The following is a 20,210-nucleotide window of genomic DNA, read 5'->3' on the forward strand; positions in this document are numbered from 1 at the left end:
GAGGTTCTGGCTGCTTTTGCTGGCCAGAACTTTCACAAGCATCTCCTTGGGGTGTTGGGGAGCTAGATGAGATGGTGAAGACCTTAAACCATAGACCCTGCTTGGAGCTACTGCTTTGCAAAAGTTCTGGAAGCCTTATTGTTTGAACAGTACTCAAAGCTATTTCTGCCTTGGCAGCTGACCTTTCAATCAGAAGGGTTTTGTCACCATACCAGCAACATCTGCAGTGTGAATAAAATAGGATTCTGCTTGCTAATAAGCTTTCTCTTATTTGATCTTAGTTTAAGAGACTATGAGTCTCCTAGGGTGGGTGTGTGTGTGTTTGTGTGTGTGTGTGTGTGTGTGTGTGTGTAAGTAAATTCTCTCTGATGACAACCTTTTGTTTTAAAGGTTGACAATTTCCCCATTTCCCCTGGTCCTTTACTGTTTTTGGTAATGTCTGTTTCTTATCCTTAAAAATCAAAAAACAACTTTAAATGTGTTGCCATGAACATCATCCCTTTGCTCTTGATAAGACCTAGGGTGAAACTGTAACAAGCAGTTGCCCTCACACTGTTGTAATCTGGTCAACCACTCGGGTGCTATCGATATCCACCATTTCGACACACTCAATTTCCTCCCGATTTTCAGGATTTTTCTTCTCTTTCCTTTTTTTCTTAGAGGGTGGCAGGAAAGTCAGTATCACAGGTAAAATGGCAAAGCAGTGAAAGAAGGTGACCAACGCTATTAAAAACAAGCACCTGAACAGTGTACAGGTCAGATTTGAAGGCACAGCTGCAAGAGGAATCAGACCAACAAGATAGCAGAGGTAACTCTGTAAAATCGCTACCCCATGCACTTCCAGGGCATTTTTTACCCACTTCGTTCTTGTGAAATCCTTGCCCAGAACAAAGGTGGATAAGAGTGGAGCACAGTTGTCAATTGTGTAGTTAATTCCATATATTAAGCATAGCACGGAAATGCAGTCCAGTTGCACTTTCCATAATGTCATGAAACCTATAACTCCAAACTCCACGGACACAACCGTTAGAGTGAGCCAGACGTTAATCAGAGAGTCTGCCACCAGGAATGCCGAGAAGAAGAGCAGGAACAAAGCACTGATGCAGGAGTTGTGCAGGGGGGCTCCCAGGGAGGAGGCGTATCGATCCATGTACACGAAGGACGGGTTGAAGACAATGAACTTCACCTTGGAGGTGACGGAAAGTCTCCTCAGGGTCTCCAGGAGATCATAGAGTTCTTCTCTGTTCGTTTCCATGGTCTTGGCCACCAAGAACATTCTGGAGGCCACTACGTCAACCTCATCATTATACTTTTTAGAGAAGATTATGTCCTCTTGAAAATGGGAAAATTGGGGGGCTTTCAGGAAGGAATTTCTCAACATGTCTGTGAAGTTTTTCTTAGGCAAGCCAGTGGACACATTGAGTTTCCGAAGGTAATTTAAGTAGCTCTCAAACCAGGATATTCGCACAAACCCCTTGGTGTATTCTAGCACGTCTTCTTGGACACTAGTGTTCCAGTATTCTATAGACTCGTATATGTAAAATCCAATCACCGGACTGTAGTTGCTAAAGTACTTTTGCTGGGCAGTAGTGTACTCAATGGTTTGTGTCGCCGTTGCTACGATGTTACTAAGGTCTGACCCTTCACTGACCTGCAGATAGCCCATTAAGGCAAAGGAAATATAAATAAGGTAAAAGAGAACTACAAAAGGCTTGACATAGGTGTTGGTTATCCAGTCACAGTAATAGCGTTTGAGGAAACATACCAATAGGTGACTCTCGTAAGTGTTCGCTTCCTCACCATCCGCAGTGTCCTCACTGAATCTGGCCGTCAGGAGAAACCTGTACCATGCCGGCTTCTCCTGCAATGCCTCCGGCTTTGGGACTTTCCTACAGAAGATACTATGCTGGTAATTGTTTTCTATGTAGCCAGTGAATACCAGGCTGGAACCATAAAACGAGAGTACATAGAGGTAGTTGAAGAAAATTGCGATACAAGAATTGCAGCAGAAAATCCTGGCTGCCTCAATGTTCGTGAAAGGGCTGGCCCCTATGCCGAAGGTGACCAGGTACATGGCAGTGGTGAGAGAAAAGGAGAGCATGGAGTCTGCATAGACTGCTGCAGTTCTCTCTTTAACATGTTGGTCTTCTCTAGTTTTCCTCCAGGAGGATAACATTTCAAAAGTCCCATATAATCCATGACCTGAGGGGGCAGAAAAAGACCAGATCAAAAGTTTAAAATACTAAGGTCTCTAAAGAGGGGAACTGACTTGGTTCTGGGGAACAACTGGGTCAAAGGAAATGTAACCCATCCTAGCGGTGACAGGTCAATGTCAGTGATTTCTCCTGAGGAGACCAGACTTGTGTTTTGGTGAGTCAGACATGTTAAGGGAGAGAGGGCAGATAGAGGAGCTAAGATCTTCATGCTTCCTTCTGGCTGAAGAAAGCTGGGTGGACTTTAGCCTATGAGATCTGAGTAGACTTGCACCTGTGTCTCTTGGGGCTTATGCACACTGATGGTTTAGGACTGTGGTTGCAGTTTTCAGAGTATTTCGTTGGTGGAACACTCCAGAGAGGATGCCTGGCCACTCAGCATTTGGCTTGTCATCCCCACAAGGCTGGAGGTTAGCACAGCGGAAGGCAGTGGGCAGAGGGGTCTGAGTTAGTGTCTCATCACCTCATTTAAGTTTGGCCAAGTGGAAAGCTTTAGGGAGAAAGAAGTGCTGTATTTAATCTGAGCCTTGACAGGAACTAAATCACAGCCTCTTTTTTTTTTCCTTCTTCTCCAAGAATCAATGCAGGATGCAATAAATCTGAGAAACAGAGGGGAACAAAATAAGTAGGGACAAGTTTGTGTGAATAGGAAGGATGGAAGAAGGAACAAGATTCACAGGAACTCTCCCTGCAGTGGATAAAAATGAATTCAGTTTGAAGGTTTATGGCTTGTCTCTGGTCTTCAGGGACCTGTCTGCCCCATTTGGGTTGGATGATGTCTCAAGCTAGTGGTGACTGCTGGCTTCTTTACACTACTTGGCAACGGCCTCTGAGGGCCAGGGCCGGATCAGTAACCTCTCTCCCGAACTACTTAATGCCCTTCCTCCTTGGTTAGTATTCCAGTAACCCTGCAACAGCCGACTTACAGTAAGTGCTCCTGTTTGACTTTACTGCCTGCAACTAGATCTAGTTTAACTTCTCTAATCTCTCTTGGTGGGAGCCAGACATTTCCCAGAGGGGCTTCCCTGGGTTTCTAGGCCACCATAACATTGAAACCCCCCCCCCCAAAGTGACCTGTTGTGGCTTTCTCTCAGCCCTGTCTTGGCACTGGGATCTGCAGATCTCATTTTCTGCTTCTCTGCCTTGGCATATTCAATCCCATTATTGAGGACAATAAAATCTTTACCCTGTGGTACAATCGTCTTGTTTTTAAAAAGGAATTTAAAATCTCCAGCCAAGCGTAATGCTGAGTGAAGTGAGTCACTGTGCTCTTGTGTGTACAATAACTGAGCGCTTGTCTGCCCTCGTGCCCAGGCTGGTATTTATATACTTATTGTGAAGTCTTGGCCTCAAACCCGCACACCCATTTCACAGTCATGATATAGGCCTGTTTCCTCAGAGGAATTTGGCATTTATCTTAATTTACTGGGCATCATTTTACAGCCACTTTTAGAGGTCAGGTCAAGACTGTCAATTTGATAACTGGCACCATGACCCCTATTAAAGTGAAGACACCTAAACTCCCTAGACAAGAAGTAAAAAGTCCACTCGTTGACTGGCATACTGTTTTAAATTATGTTTTAGATAGTTAACATCTAGTCTTAAGAGGGAAAACTGTTTATTAAGTTTGTTTCCACTGGGTTCTCTGGAAGGATCAGCCAACCTTTGATTAAAATAACTGATCCCTTGAAATGAGGGTAAAGAAAGTATCTCTGAGGCACCTGCCCCCTGGGGAAACAGTACTGACCATTTCATCTGGGGCCAGAGAGAATAAATTCTGATAGACAAACACACTTTAGAGTTTCACTGAAAAGGCAAATGGAATCGTATAAGTGTTTTCTTTCTAGAAAGAAAAAGAATTTTTAAAACAAGGCTTTGGTGCTGAGTCATTAAATATGGTAAGAAAATAAAGATGCATAAAGCAGGATTAGAATTACTGGTATGGTAGGATTTAAATTAAATCAGTTTTGCAGCCCTTTTTACAATGGGTGTGTTTTATAATGACATTATCTGACCCTGACTCTTGTTGGAAAATACAATAAGAATTCCTTTATTACCTTGGTATTGAATAATCTTAGAAGCTAATTGAGAAAAGGATTTTGAATTAACAGAGCTATTAGGTAAAAAGAGTAAGACCTCTGAGGGTCCTGAATGAAAATAAACTCAAGGAATGTGGAAGTAGGCTGTTAGCATGTCTCTTGAGTTCTGTTGCTGCATTTTTTTGAATACTGCTACAAAATTTTAATATTATAGCAAAAAATTCAATACAATATTAAAAGAATATCATACCATATCAAAGATGTTTATATCGGGAAATCTCCTAATCAGCTGACTTTATTTTTTTTACCTTTTTGTTTCATATTGGAGTGTAACTGATTAACAGTGTTGTGATAGTTTCAGGTGAACGGCAAGGGGACTCAGCCACATGGCTGCTGCATCTTAAATGCCTTGTCCTTCTGAGTTTGATCCCTTTCATGGCACATGACACGTTCTTGGTTCTGGGGGCAGTTCCAGAAGATTCAGATTTTACTCATAGGGGCTTTTGGAAACTCTGCTTCTCCTTCATTCCTCTCAGGGCTGTGCCTGCATGACTTATAGAGGCCAGAAGAGGAGGCCCTGAGAAAGAATCTGTTTTACCTGATCATTCAGACTTTGTTGGTAGTTGTTGTTGGCCCAGTGCTGAGGCCTGCACCATTACTTCTGATAGGCCAGACTCTTGTTTCTCAAGCACACCTTCCCACTAGCAGATGCCTATACCCTCAACTCCAAATTCCAGTTGTGCATTGTCTTTAGAGAACTCTTTGGATTTCAGGGACAACTGGTAATACTTTATCTGGGCCTCCTCACTGGAGCTCAGTCAGTCAAGGGGGGAGGGCATACCAACATGGCTGCCAGTGCCTCCCAGGGAAGAATAGCTTGGAGTGCCTAGCTAGCACCAGACCTGATTCACAGCTGGGCACTTATGTTGAAGAGGTTAGCCTGTTACTGTAATGGAAAGCTCAACTGTGGGGCTCCTGTTCTCTGGCCTGGACTCCAGGGAGACATGTTCCATAAGTTGTAGGACTTGAAGAATGCCCTGTTCCCCAAGAAGGCCTGCTCTGTCTGTCACCACAGCTGAATTCCCTTTGGTTTGACCTTCACGGGATTCTTTTTTTTTTTTTTTAATTTTATTTTATTTTTAAACCTCAAACAATGTATTAGTTTTGCCAAACATCAAAACGAATCCGCGGGATTCTTTTAAATGCAACCCCCTGTGCAATAGTTGTCGATTGAAGCCACTTCCCTTCACTCTGGGGAGTGGGACAAAGAAGGGAGATGGGGAGGGAGGGCAGAGACATCACAGGTAAGAGGATCTCACAGAGACTTAACTCCTTCACAGTGTTTCCTGCAGCCAGCCCTGGGCTTCATTTTTATATCCGTGTCAGAAACTGGGCCAGTGAAAACCAAGGAAAGGCAGGGAGGAAAGATTTGAGGAGATTCTGTTCCTCTCCACTTTCTTCTCTCAGCAGCTGCCTCCCAGCACCCAGGGACCCTCCTCTCTTTTGGTCACTACTTAAAGCTGAAGAGTTGCCAGAGGGAACTGTTAAACCACACATACTGATGCTATCAAATTCTGAAGGTAAAGAAGACTTGAAAGCATTCAGTTAGTCTTTGAAAAGTACATTCAAGATGTTTGTTTCTGTTTTGGTTCAGTGCATGTCTGTAGAGTTAAATGCATATGAACACATGTCTATCAGTGTGCGTCAAGACATAAACACACCAGTCCAAGTTCTAATTATTCATGAGTGACTGCTTTCTGGCAGCACAGGCTTTTAGCCAGGCCCTGGGATAAGGACAGTAGAGCTCTTCACTGGTGTTCAGACACAGTTTGTACTACGAATGCAATTTAAATTTTATTAGCAGTAGACTTTGGGATTTTCATCTAGTAAAATCAAATACTAAAGGGTTTAGGCTAATCAGTTTTCTTCTTTTCCAAAGAATTTTCTATCTTTTTGTGCAGTTACCTTTCAGATTTTGGAGGCAATGAAAAGACAGCACAGATGATAAATAATACTAATGGTGGAAAATCCTCCAATCATTTAGAGTGAGTCTCAGGAATACTCACAAATTAAATAAAATCTCACTCTTACCCAGACTCTTTTCTGGGACCTGACTGAAGCCTTCAGGATTGTTTACAATCCACTGACCCAGGAATTGACAAATGAATAGTGTAGAGTTAACATAACTTTACCCAGTAGATACACATCTGGAAAGTTATTAATAAAGTCAATGATATTTTTAATGTATTTAATGGTTTTGCTATCAGAGGCAATCTGGGTGATTTGTTTATTTTTATTTTTTGTCAATGAATATCATAGGCAAATCAATCTACTTGGTACACTGGGATTTTGTAAGGCAGATTTTTCTTGAGGCCCAGAACCTCCTGCCTTCTCCAGCACACAGAGCCACAGCACAGAGGCTAATGCCTTTGGGCTCTCCTCGTATTTTAATCCTTTAATCCTAGCAGGATTTCCTCATCCTGAGTTCCTACAAGTAAGGAATAACTGAGAAGATGGGGAGGGGAAATGGGATGGCTTTGAGTTTCAATGTGAAAACATTTAATATCAGGAGATAATAAAGCCATTTATAGCATGCCTGGGCAGTGCCAGATTTCCTATATGAAAATAAAATTACTACATTCTTCTAGAAAATCCATAGAGTATAATGAATGCATGAGCAAAATCTGCTTAAAACATATTTTATTCTTAGACAAGCTCCACTAAGTAGCTCATGTTTATAAAAAGCTTTTCCTTCCATGACATCCACATAAATTCATGGTTTTTTTTTGAAAAGAAATTTAAAGTGTGTATGTGTCTGGCTTGAGTAACATTTGTTTTTAGAGAGAAGTTCATTAATTGGGTTACATTTACACTTTTCCTGTTATAAACATTTACTTTCTGTGCTGAGTTGTTTGGTTTATCACAGCCTGTTTTGTCTCACAGTTAAGAGTGAGAGTAAAGGTGTACTTTGCTTAAGCTAAGACAGACGCTCACATCAGGGCGAATACATACAGCTAAACTCCTTCTACTAGAGGCTTGTCACATTTTGGTAATTCTAATCACAGCATTGTGTTTTAATCTGAGAAATGATTTCCTTTGCTCAAGAGCTGCAAATAAAAGTCCAGGAAATGAATAGCTGTTTTGTGTTTAAAGATAAAGTATTTACATACTCTGTGTGTATGTGTGCGTGCACACACACGCACTATATAAAATCAATGTGCACAACTGAAGCTCATAATATAGGCTACGGTCACTGTGTGATATCTCTTCATACAGAAGACATATGTAGTATTTATATATGTGGCATATCTTATTCAAATACATTTTATATATTTACATATAAAATGTGTGAATATATACTGTATAATACAGAGAGAAATATACTGTATTTCTCTTCAAACATTCAAACAATATGTATACATAATATGTTATAAACACATAAAATATATATACACAACATGAACTTATTACATAATATATCACATTACATATAATATAGGTAATGTGATATATAATATATATTATACACCCAGATTATACACACACACACACACACACACACACACACACAGATATATACACAAAATGACTAGTAGGTTGATGTGCAATTTATTTTACTGGTGAGGAAGAGAAATGTTAGTGTTGTTGCACCAGTCAGTGCAGAGAAGGGGCTAGAATCCCTCCCTTAGGTTCCATCTACATTTTGATTCATGGCTGGTGAAATAGTCTAGGTGAAATGCAGGGTTTCCTTGATAATGACTATGCATCTGCTTGCATCATGAACTACTGCAAATCCATCTGGTCAACACTACCTGGCCCCACCAATGACTTTCGGAGATGTTAATCCAAATGCAACAACCAACTAGGTGTCCCTCCTTCTGTTTTTTTTTTTTTTTTAAACCAGCTCAGTGTCCTTGATTTCAGCTGCCATACCTTCATGGAATTGGCCACCCCTTATTCCCTAGACTAGCTGGCAAAACCATCCAGAGGATTCCCAGGAGACCTGGGTCAGAGATGAATACCTTTGCATTCCTCTGCCTGATTGTTCTCTGCCTCCCTGGACCTGTGCCCCTAGTCCCATTCTTGCCATCCTTTGTGGTTAAGGATAGAACAATAAAACATGTCTGATCCATCCTCTCAGACCTATTTCTCCCAATCCTCCTTGCATTGTAGTATGACTGGTGGAAGATAAGAATAAAAAGATGAAAACTAGACACAAAATAACACAGTATCCTTTTAAATTAGTCCCACAGTGATCATAGAGCATTATAAAAAGGATATTTAGGGACAAAACACTTTGAAAATAGTATATGGAATTACTCTCTTATTTCAAATCAGATGTAAGCAACAATGGGAACAACAAAACACCTATAAATCAGTTTTTTTTTTCTAGACACCATGGAACCTGTTAGTAATTTATACCTAAGCAGAGTATTTCCACAGCATTCTTAACATACTTTTACTTCTCATGTAGACTGTCATATTGTTGCAAGTAATGAACGTATACCATAATGTAGGAGGTTGAATCATAAGAAATTACTGCTTTTGGAGATCAAAAATAGCCACATATTGGCACCAATTTCATAGGTGAAGAATGGTTGAATATTGACAATTTTGTATTTGCTTTGAACTTTATTATTATCTGGCTGATTTATTCCCCCACATTTCTCATGACTTTAGAAATATACCAGAATAGTCATCAGGCAAGCACAACTTTGCAGGTTTGCTTAAATTTAGAGCCAAGATAATTAAGAGTTCCAGTTTCTTAGAACTAAATTTCTTGCACTGGACCTTTACCTCTTTGTAAGCCTGAGCTCCGTATACTGCATCACATTCCAGTTGGCAGCAAATAAAAACAATTTCTCAGAGAACTGAAACTTATCTTCTGGTTTCTGTTAAATACAGATAATCTTAGGATGTATACCTGAAGGAAGCCAAACATCCTTGCTATTAGTCTCTTCCTAGCATTTAATCACATCCTTGCTTCTTTCCTATCCTTGAATTTGAATGGCCTGGCTGGATAATTTAGAAGGAAGAGGGAACCTTGGATCTGACATTAGACCTTCTCAAAATCCCAAACATTTTAAAGGGCTTGAAGAACATTTTTCTTGAAGAATATTTTTCATCTCATCTGATCTTTGAGGATTTTATATCTTAATAAATGCAAAGCTACCCTTATAAATTAGATTACCATATACAAACTAATATTCAAAATACCTTTCACCACAACTTCAATTTTCCCCTTTTAGCTGTACAGAATGTACATGAAACACCAAACCTATCAGATGAAGAAGGAAGAAACCTTCCTTCTGTTCCCTTCTATATTTCCCAACATTCCATTCCTTTCCTGATTTGTGTCTGATCAGCAAAGCTGTGGAAATATTAAGCCTGTAAGGAGAGCTGGCATGTACAAAACCTGTGCCAATTTCTTAAATCATACCCAACTGCTGGGCAATGTTGTAAATCCTCATCCTTTAAAGGAAATTCCATAATGGATTAACATGATGAGTGTCAAATGTTTACAAATGGCGGTTCAAGTACCTCGATGCCTGGTGTTAATATGGTTTGGAAAGAAAGGATATTACTTTACACACAAAGGGTGTGGATGAAATAAGCTCCTCTCCAAAGTATAATAACTAAAAAATGTCAATGAGCATTTATGATACTGTAGACCTTTAAGAATTTCAGCTCTAAATAAACTGATCTGACTCATGGACAGGGGTTTTGGCAGAAGTAGGGCTGTCTAATATGCCTGACACTGATTAAAAACATTCTAAATCCTGATGTATCTATGCTTACATCATTGCCCAAATGATTCATCTGTGTAGGATATATTCTTATTGCCAGAGATGTCACGTATCGTCTTGGCTACAAACACACAGTCACATCCCATTATGGTGAACTCTCAGAGTTTATCCAAATCCTTTCCTATTCTGGAATTTTGTCAGGTTAATACGGTTTGACACACGTGGTCTTAAAATTTTCCATTCTAAATCTGCTGCCATTTTGGCATTTGGCTGGGTCTGGCCTTAAGTGACCGGCATCACACTGAGAATGTTTAGTTTGTTGAATTTTAAATCTATAATTGTGTATCACATTATAGACCTATTGTCGGCCAAGGAAATTTCGTCTGGAAAGGACTAAGATTTTTTTCTAAGATACCTTTCCTTCTAAAAGAAGCCATATATTTTTTTAGTTTTATTTGACTGTATATTAATACCACAGAAAATCAAGAAGTTTTACTTAAATCTTCTTAGTTTAAGCATAACCATTTGATGCTATAGACGGGCAAATTTAGAAACTGGACAAGTTTAGTGAGTCACACACTGCAAAACCCTTAGCACCACATTTCTTCTTGGTCATTTGAAATATTTATTGGCGTTTTAGGACTGGTCATCAAAAAAACAGAATTAAACATTGGTCCTGAACACAACATTTATGAACGTGCTCTTGCTTAGATTTCATTTTACAATCAAATCTGAGAACGATGAGTTTATCTGAGAAATACAGAAGGGCAGCCATCCTAAATCCAGGTGCTGCTGGCTTTACAAGCGTATTAAGCACCCATTACATGGTGCAAAGTATTTATTGCAAATGGGCCTCAGCTACTAAAACACGTCGCTTCCTTTCATGTTGTGACTAAGTAATTTGAGATCTCTTTGAGCTGAAAATGTACAGAAAGGTTGTCTGTTGACTGTCAGCAGGGAAAACTGCCATCAAATCAATGCATGTGACATTCCTCACAAATTACAAACAAGGGTTTTTTGGGCACTGCAGCGCTTGGTCTCTTTCGCTACAGATGCTAGGTTTTTCTGAGTTGAATTCATGTGAAATTCACTGATACTAGGTCTTGGTGGAGTTGTGGCACTAATCTTTCTGAATTTGTCTTTTAAAGATGCTCCCTGGATAACAGCATCTTTCCATCTCTTCTATCCCTCCCCATACCAGTACTGTCTGGTGTATTCCTTTTTGCATTGAGTTTTGCTTACAATATTTAAAACTTCTTTAAAAAGGACAAAAATCAATTTTAAGAGATTTGAAATACTGTGATTTCTTTTACTTAATAAAATTCAAGATGTTTTGAATATTTAATTTCATTTTTACTTACAATGAAATATTTTTAGTGAAATTAATGGGAAGAAGTTTTGAATGTTACTGTTGTGTTTTGCTTAAAAATTAATTTTAAGAAGCTCTAAATATTGTAGTTTTACTTAATGCAATTAGTTTTTAGGAAGTTTTAAATATTGTACCCTTCTTTGAGCTCATGATAATTACTTAAGAGTGTCAAAAACCAGGAATGATATTTCTTTTTCTAGCCCTAACATCTTTTTTCCTCACTTAAGAACCTGTCTCCCTTCAGTTTCCTGTGAACCCTTATCCCTGTTTATCTTCCTCCCACAGAAACAATCACAGCAAAAAACACTGTATTTTTAAAATGAAAAGCTAAAAAAAAAACACCCCAAGCATGTGACTAATCATGAGCAAAACATCTTAATTTAAATCTTGACTCAACCCTCCATGGGAGCTCCTCACAGCCACTCCTTACTCAGGCTGCAAGGAACCGCCCTGTATTCCACCATTGACCCACATCATCTTGAGGTTATTTTAAAGAGGCAAGTTATGCTGCCATCTTAGCAGACTGAATTCAGGAGGAAGTATAGCAGCCTCCTCCTCTGCTGTGTTCAGCAAAGATGAGTAAACCGATCTGGTAAATTCACAGCTCTCTCAGTCTCCGCACAGTGCCCCACTTTTCTACAAAAGCTACTAGTATATGTTTATTGCTTGGGTCTCAGGTCCTGCAGCTGCTGCTGCTGCTGCTAAGTCACTTCAGTCGTGTCTGACTCTGTGCGACCCCATAGATGGCAGCCCATCAGGCTCCGCCATCCTTGGGATTCTCCAGGCAAGAACACTAAAGTGGGTTGCCATTTCCTTCTGCAATGCATGAAAATGAAAAGTGAAAGTGAAGTCGCTCAGTTGTGTCCGACTCTTAGCGACCCCATGGACTGCAGCCTACCAGGCTCCTCCATCTATGGGATTTTCCAGGCAAGAGTACTGGAGTGGGTTGCCATTGCCTTCTCTGCAGTTCCTGCAGAGCATGGAGTAAAAGTGAAAGTGAAAGTCGCTCTTTGTTGTGTCCAACTCTTTGTGACCCCATGGACTGTAGCCTGCCAGGCTTCTCCGTCAATGCAATTCTCCATGCCAGAATATTGGAATGGGTAGCCATTCCCTTCTTGAGGGAATCTTCCCAACCCAGGGATCAAACCCAGGTTTCCTGCATTGCAGGCTGATTCTTTACTGGCTGAGCCACCAGGGAAGCCCAAGAATACTGGAGTGGGTAGCCTATCCCTTCTCCAGGAGATCTTCCCGACCCAGGGATTGAACCGAGGTCTTCTGCATTGCAGGCGAATTCTTTACCAGCTGAGCTACCAGAGAAGAGCATGGAGGGCAGCACATAATTCTGTGGCCCCACCAGCCCCTGCATATTATCATTTAACCATCATGCAGCTAAGATGGCCTGAGTAAATTCCTTTTTTTCCTACTACCTCTAAACAGGGCATCAGGCATACTGATGAACTCAATCACAGTTATTTCTCAGCCAGTGAGAAATGCCACTTCATTTGTCATGTCAGTATCTGATTCCAAATGACATTTTAATTTTGCTAAAGGAATTGATGAGAAGTTGCCAAAGAAGAGGGAGAATCTAAGTGTTTGGGTCCTTGGCTCATTAGAAACTCAGTACTAGGCTTGCTGGACCTCTGCCATCATCAATATCAGATGGACAGAGCAACTGACGTTATATTATGAGCACTATGGCTTTACGTATACCAGAATCTCCATGAGGAAATTTCTGCAGCCCCCAAGAGACTACATAATAGGATTCATTTTAAAATATTCTCCTGAGTTCATAGCAAAGACAAGAAAAAGTTACCTTCCTATTTATGTCTCACTTGTTGCCTTCAGAGTTCTTGTCTATTGACCATATCCTTCTGTGTGATGTTCGTGTCCACCCTGCCCATTGGATAGGGAAACCATGGGCTGGTGGACACTGTTGGTGCCCCACTTGTGGCCCTCCAAGTCCTCATTCTTGAGCTCACAGAAGCCTTCTTACTCCAAATACTGGTAATCTGAGAGATTTCTCCAGCTTCAGGAATGTGATCAGTCTTCCCCGGCAAGTGCTGGGGAGTTAATGACCCAGGGAAGAACCCTCAGTGAATCATACATAGGGTTTCTGGGTCCATACTGCAGCTTAAAGAGTCCTCACCCCTCAAGGACACCTCTGAGGTCTCTCCAAGGTCCCTAGTGGGACTGAACCACAGATGCCCACAGTGGTAACCTGCTGATTAACATAACCCCGGATCGTCTTCCTTCCCTGTCTCATGTCCCTGCTTCCAGGTTGTGGTCTCCCGGGCTAACCTCCCCAAAAAACTATTTGTATCCAGATCCTTGTCTCAGGGTCTGCTCCTGGGGAGGCCCGACCTAAAACACTGGTGCACAGAGATTAATATCTGCTGAATTTAAATTAATATCTACAGCTACTTCATGGAGGGCCAGGGCTAGAAGGCAGGGCTTTGGGCTTCCGGCATATCAACCAGATACGGTTGCTTCTTGAGACCCAGCACCACCTTACAGAATTGGTCTCAGGGCTTCTGGACTAAAAGAAGATGCTATAAATGAAACAAAATTGTTAGACAGCTGCTCTTGGCCTTTCAGGAACCCTGTCACCACCATAAGAAGAAGGAAATAGAAGGGAAAAAAAAGGACAGTAATTACCTAGCATGACGAAAGGGACTCCCAGGAAGGTGGAATTGTATTTCCCACCAGTCAGATTGATGATCCCAGCCGCGGTGAGGGTGGCAAGGCTTATGGTCACCAGCCCGAGCAGGCCCAGCCAGGGTTTGCTGCGGACGCAGTCTTGCATGGAGCAGCAGAGGATGGCCATGGTGACCACCAGGATCAGGCTGGTGACCAGGTAACGTTCCGATACACGGCTGGTCTTCTGGAAGTCTTCCCTCAGCGAGGAGGATGTGTAAGGGTACATTTTGACTTTGCTGTTAGATTTCTGGAACAGTCGGACGGTGTCACAGAAGCTGGACTCCCACCTCTCCGCCACCATGTCATTGAGACTGTTGATGGACTGCAGGTAGTAGGTGAGCTGGACGGCCTCTGCAGATTTCACTCGATCCTTGCTGTGCACAGTGACGCCTCCCAGCTGGTGCCCATTATAAACTGCCCTCCCATCTTTTAAGTGAGTGATCGGGTACGTGATAGCAAAATTGGTCCGGTTGGTGGCCCGAGCATTCTTTAGCTCCTCTAGGACATGCACGATGTCGTCCACAATGCAAGTCTTATCGTTATTCAGGATACAGATGTGAGCAAATGTGTAATTAAATCCAGGCCTTGGAACCTGGATCCTGGTTACAGCAGCATGCAACTATGGGGAAAAAAATGAAAGTCAGTGTTGATGACCAAAAATAAGACATTCCTAACTGACAGCTCTGTGGATCCAAAGGTCTCTATTTTTTTGTAGGGGAAGGGAAAGGGAGTCACTCATGCTATCTCCAAGCTAAAGAGTTCAAATGAAATGTTAGGACCTTACATCAGAACTGAGTAGTAAGGATGTAGGACACCCATCTGACTCGAGGGCCTCCTAGCGTGGTCCCTGGACCAGCAGCATCAGCACCACCTGGGGACTTGTCAGAAATGAAAATTCCCAGGCCCCATCTAAGACCTGGTAAGTCACACTCTCTGGGGTGGGGCCTAGGAATCTGGGTTTTCACAAACCCTCCAAGGGAGGCCGATACAGCTAAAGTTGGATGTTGTGTTCTTTAAGTGTGATTCAGTGGGTCTGTAACTATCTGAGAATCTCAACAGGTCTACCATTCAGTCTCCTCCTTGAAAATATAATGGCAAAAGTGAACTAAAGCACAAGTCCAAGCACAGAGGTCCTATGTAGGCTCATCCCTTGTGGCTGATTTGGAGGGCAGTGAAGTGATTTCCCCATTCAGTGCAATCACTCTGAGGCATATAAGACAAGCAGTTCACCTTGAGGATCCTTAGTCCTGCTTCTGCAGGAAGGGGGCTGTAGCTGCAGAGCTTGGCTGGGGTACAGGGCAGTCGTGCTAAGGAAGTGCAGCAGGATTTATTCTCTGAAGCTTGCCCTAAGCCAAATTTGCCATGCCCTGGTTCTGTATGCCTGTGATCCAGGTGCCCATGGGAATACAGACACTCATGTAACATCACCTACTACATACCCGGCACAGTTCCATGCCCTTCATACAGATTATGTCATTTAATCCTTACAAGAAACTGCAGTAGGTACAAGTACCCACCTTGTGTTACAAATGAGGAAACTAAGGCACAGGCAGGCCAAGTCACCTGCCCAAAGTCACACAGAGCTGGGCTGTCCCAGGCAGTCTGGCTCCAGCACTTGTCCTCCTAGCTCCTCGCCAGACACCTGCAGGTTGGCAGTGCCAACAGCTGGATAAATCCTGATTTGGGGCTTTCACCACCCCACCCCTAAGAAATTACAAGTGCTCCATCAAGTTCAGATATGTAAGAACATGTGTATTCTGTGTTCTAAGGTGAGAAAGTAAGGCCTTCTCCCTGTGAAATGAGGCCAGTCTCCAAAATGAGGCCAGTGGTGGCCATGTGAATTACACGAGCACACCTAGGGCCGTGCCGAGCGCAGAGCACTCTCCTGAGCAGAGCTGGCCACTGTTCCACACCTGGTGAGTGGAGAACACTCCCCACAGAAAGGGAATGAAAGCCTCACACCCAGACTTGCAGCACAATGGTGCTGCACCATTGTGATTCATAACCTTCTGAGTGTCTCCATGACCCCGATAGATTTGCTTTGAAATCTGCTGTAGCTGGTTTATTTGCTAAGACATTTTGCTGTGCATGCCTGTGCCAGGGTGAATGGGATATTGATTATGGTTTTAGAAAATGTCTGAGGGGCACCAGCTGTCAAAGTCCTTTAGTTTGTGCAGAGCATGAGTTGTTAATCCTAATTCTCAGTGGCTCCTCCCTCACATCTCCTCATAGGCCACAACCCTGAGGTTCAGGAAACACTTCACTGTATTACATTTGGCTGAAATATTCTGTGTCCTTTCCTACACACACACACTTACACACACATGCAGAGTTGATGTCCCAGAGATACCTAGGAGACTGTTTTCACCAAACTCTAACCATATGCTAAATTTTTGTTTTGATGCTTTGGGATTGATGAGGAGCAGAATGACTCTAATGGTTTTAAACACTGAGAGTGTGTTTAGACACACCAAGAGTGTGTTCTAAGCTTGGTCCAGTGAGTTTTGATTAAAAGAACTCCTAACTATAAAAGAAAATTCCAAAATATGAAAGGTTACTGTGGAAGAGGGAAGAACCAAGAGGAGTTTAGTGACAAGAGAGAGTTAAAAGAAAGACTTTGGGGGAAAGATTCAGAATAGGCTAGAAAAGGAGTGGTATTGGAAGCATGCATATGTGTAATATTTAGTGCATTGTTTGTTCCCATGAACGGTCTAATAAATCTCCCTTGGAGTGATTACTAAATATGTCAAGAGAAAAAGATTGCCAAATAAGATGGTGTTAAGCCACAGGGCTGAACCCAATTATAGCAAGGGGATATTTTCCATCCATTCTCTGAGGCGACCATGCCACGCTGGGTGGGGAGTTGTAAACCATTTAGTGATCTGGCAGCCCTGTAGATCTACTGCTGGAACCCTTGAGACCACAGACCAAAGAAAGCAGACATGCTGTTAACCCCTGTACCACCAGCACATACGAGGGAGGCTTGGAAAGTGAGAACCTCAGTGAAGTTAGAGAGTGGAGGTTCCTTAACTCTCAGTACCAGAGCTGCTGCGGGATTCACCTGCTTTGAATTTCTGAAGGTCAGGTGGGTAGAACATGTGTCACTCTCGCTTCTCAGTGGCAGGGAGATGCTGGGTGACAAAACAGCCAGAGATGGGGTGTTGGCTGAAGCCACCCACCTGGCAGGGGGAGTCTGCGTGATTCTCCTGGGGGTAAAAGGGGAGTGGATAGTGAGAGGCTTGGAAAAGGAGAGTGGAGATTCCCTCCTGGGACTTCTGGAGTGGGTGTGGCTCTTCAGGGAGCCATGGGCACACACTCTGCACATGCTACTTTGGACTTCTTCCTGTATAGCGTTTTAGAATGCCCAGATTTACTTTCCTAAAGGAGCCCCACTCAGGACAGCAGACACATTAGTAGATGATCTTAGTCCATTTACAGGGGAAAATGGAAACCAGAGATCATGGCTATGTGTTGTCGTCATTGGTCTATACTTACTTTAAATTTCTGTACTGGAAAAGAAAAGCAAGATGAAAATGATGACAAGTTAGTTTACAGTGACTTCATCTTAGCCTTTAAATAAATTTTTGCTCTTAGGGGCAGAAGGGGGAAAGAAAGATAGGAAAACATCAAAGCGTGATAGTGAAATGGTTACCAACACACCTCAGTCTACAGAATGGACAGTCTCAATTGCTGCAAGCTTATTATTAGTTACAGACCCTTGGAAAGGAAAGGAGAGGGAAACATCGTGAAGTAATAGTCCTGACCCTTAATACAGTCTGGATCTGTCATGTGGCTCAACATAGAATCCATGTTTCTATAACTCTATAGATTTTTAGATTATTCACTCAACACACATTCAATAAGTACTCATCAAATCTACTGTATTGTCAATAGTAGGATAAATTCCATGAATTTAGGGTGCTCACACTTACATATGGAAAATCACATAAAAGATCTGATGTCCAAAACAAAGGAATGATCCTAACAGTAGACAATGCTGAGCACTCTAGCAAAGCATAATCCAGTGTCAGTCTTGATCACAATATGTTTATTGTATTTGCTGCCAAAGAGGCCAGTGTTTGTACATGTGTATGCTCAGTTGCATCTGACTCTTGTGATCCTATGAACTGTAGCCCACTGGGCTCCTCTGTCCATGGGATTTCCCAGGGAAGAATAGTGGGTTGCCATTTTCTTCTTCAGGGGATCTTCCCGACCCAGGGTCAAACCCATATATACTGCATTGGCAGGCGGATTCTTTAGCACTGAGCCACCTGGGAAGCCCCTCAAAGAGGCCAGACTGAATGTTAAATTGAGATTCATTCTAAGGCTCTGTTTACATTGTTATATTCTTTGCTCTCATTACCCTTCAGGTTAAGAATGATGATAGTAATAGTAACTAGTCTGCTTAGTACTCTCTATACAGTTTTCAATTTTATTCAATACAAGACCCTATGGAAATGGTTAAATCATTATTTCCATGATATAATTGGAACAACTGAGGCCTAGAGAATCTAGACCAGGACAGCTTTAGAACTTTAGTAAGGATGAAGAGGATGTGGAGAAGAATGAAGAATTGTCTGCCCACCTGGTTTACATGACCAGCCTTGATGTGACTGAGCTGCGGGGCAGCTGCACCTGGGTTTATGGGGTCCATTGAGAGAGACCAGAAATAATCCAAAGAGCCAACTTCATGTTTAGGCAGCAACGGAACATGCTGATGTGAACAAGTAATAAAGGATGGGTTTGAACTTACTGACTTTGCTTATTCTCCATCCAGCCTCTTCAGTTGCCAAAGAAAACTTTTAAAACAGACTTACCAAGCAAAGAGACTGTGGGCATAATGGAATTCAGTAATAAGTTTTGAGTTGAAATCTGGCTTTTGCTGCTGAGATAGGAATGTCAGAGACCCTAGGAATGTCACTCTACTTCATATCTCAGATTTTTCAGTAAAAAACGGAGGTTGGTCCCACTAATCTCTGAGGACAGACCGTTTGGTTCTAACATGACATAATTCTAAGATGAGTGACATCCACAAAGTATACAATCAGATCCTCAGCAAGAGAAAGTTAACTCCATAAATATCAATTTGAGATTTATTACAGCTGCTTGAAGTATGCTTTTTCAACACACTGAAGTACTTTTTAGGTCAATGACATATCTAATAGTAGATGAAACCCAGAAAGAAAACCACATGGTAGGGAAAAATAGGTTTACTGGAGAGAAAAAAAAAAAACAAAAAGATTCCCTCCTCTGAGTGATTTCCCGGGCTGGGGAGGCACTGACTTTTATAATCCCCTTCTGCCAGAGCCTGGGACAAAGCCAGTGTGGGCTGCTGGGCACGACAGGCCAGAGTCTCATTTCCTCTCTGCCTCTCCTTGGCACAGGCAGATCTTCCTCAGAAGACAGCAGGGGCACCTTGTCGAGGAGAGTACAGAGGGATCCAGGAGGAAGTGTCTGCTCCTGAGTGGTAATTAACATAGGAAAAATACCTGTGGGTTCAGAAGAGCTCTTCCGACACCTTCCAGCTTTTTTTGTATTTGTTTCATGTTGAAAAGGGGGGACAGATAAAGGTGGAAGGCCATCCTGCCAGGCAGGGCAATTAACACCCTCTGCTATCCTCCAGAAAGCTCAGCTGCACTGAGGCTGTGAGGAGGGTGCAGGTCCCCAGGGGTATCAGTCTGGTGACACCACCTTTATGGGCTGCCTTCCTTTCCCTATCTTACCTTGCCGTTCCCTCCTTTTGCTACTCCCAAATAAGCTGCTCATGGGAAAACAGTTGAAAAGGGGAAATTGTTGGTTTGCTTGTCTAACCTAACCTACATTATTTGCCCCCAAATACTTCCTTTGAAGTGACATGAGATCAAAACTGCTTCAGAATGCTTTCAAGGAATATCAGGATTTCACCCCTAAGTGAAGCGTTTTATTCACTGAACCCCTCCAGATTCCATGCCTTGATCAGGGTTGATATTCTGCCCCTGTTGAGGGGGTAGGAACAGACTGGCAAGGTGTTCTCCCCCAGGACACAAGAAAACACCTTGAAGTGGATGGGTCTGGTCGTTGCAGTTCATCAATTACGCTAGTTCTGTTCTGTAGCTGCATGATCTCACTCTCACCCACTCTCTTTCCTCTTCTTTTAATAGAAATG

At 42.3% G+C, this 20,210-nt stretch overlaps 1 protein-coding gene and 1 long non-coding RNA gene across 2 annotated transcripts in view; one reads left to right on the forward strand and one right to left on the reverse strand.

The window, feature by feature from the left end:
* Positions 1-547: 547 nt before the first annotated feature.
* The window catches only part of PTCHD1 (patched domain containing 1), a 53,199-nt gene continuing 33,536 nt past the window's right edge, over positions 548-20,210 (reverse strand). The window contains exons 2-3 of the mRNA XM_055562917.1: positions 14,024-14,684; positions 548-2,202 (exon numbers count right to left, since the gene is read on the reverse strand). Of these exons, the coding sequence (XP_055418892.1) occupies positions 548-2,202; positions 14,024-14,684 (2,316 nt within the window). The remainder of the gene's footprint in view (positions 2,203-14,023; positions 14,685-20,210) is intronic.
* The window catches only part of LOC129638468 (uncharacterized), a 32,235-nt gene continuing 31,469 nt past the window's right edge, over positions 19,445-20,210 (forward strand). The window contains exon 1 of the long non-coding RNA XR_008707846.1: positions 19,445-19,532. This is a non-coding gene — a long non-coding RNA (uncharacterized LOC129638468). The remainder of the gene's footprint in view (positions 19,533-20,210) is intronic.

This window comes from Bubalus kerabau, chromosome X, assembly GCF_029407905.1.
Source record: "Bubalus kerabau isolate K-KA32 ecotype Philippines breed swamp buffalo chromosome X, PCC_UOA_SB_1v2, whole genome shotgun sequence".
Classification (NCBI taxonomy): Eukaryota; Metazoa; Chordata; class Mammalia; order Artiodactyla; family Bovidae; genus Bubalus; species Bubalus kerabau.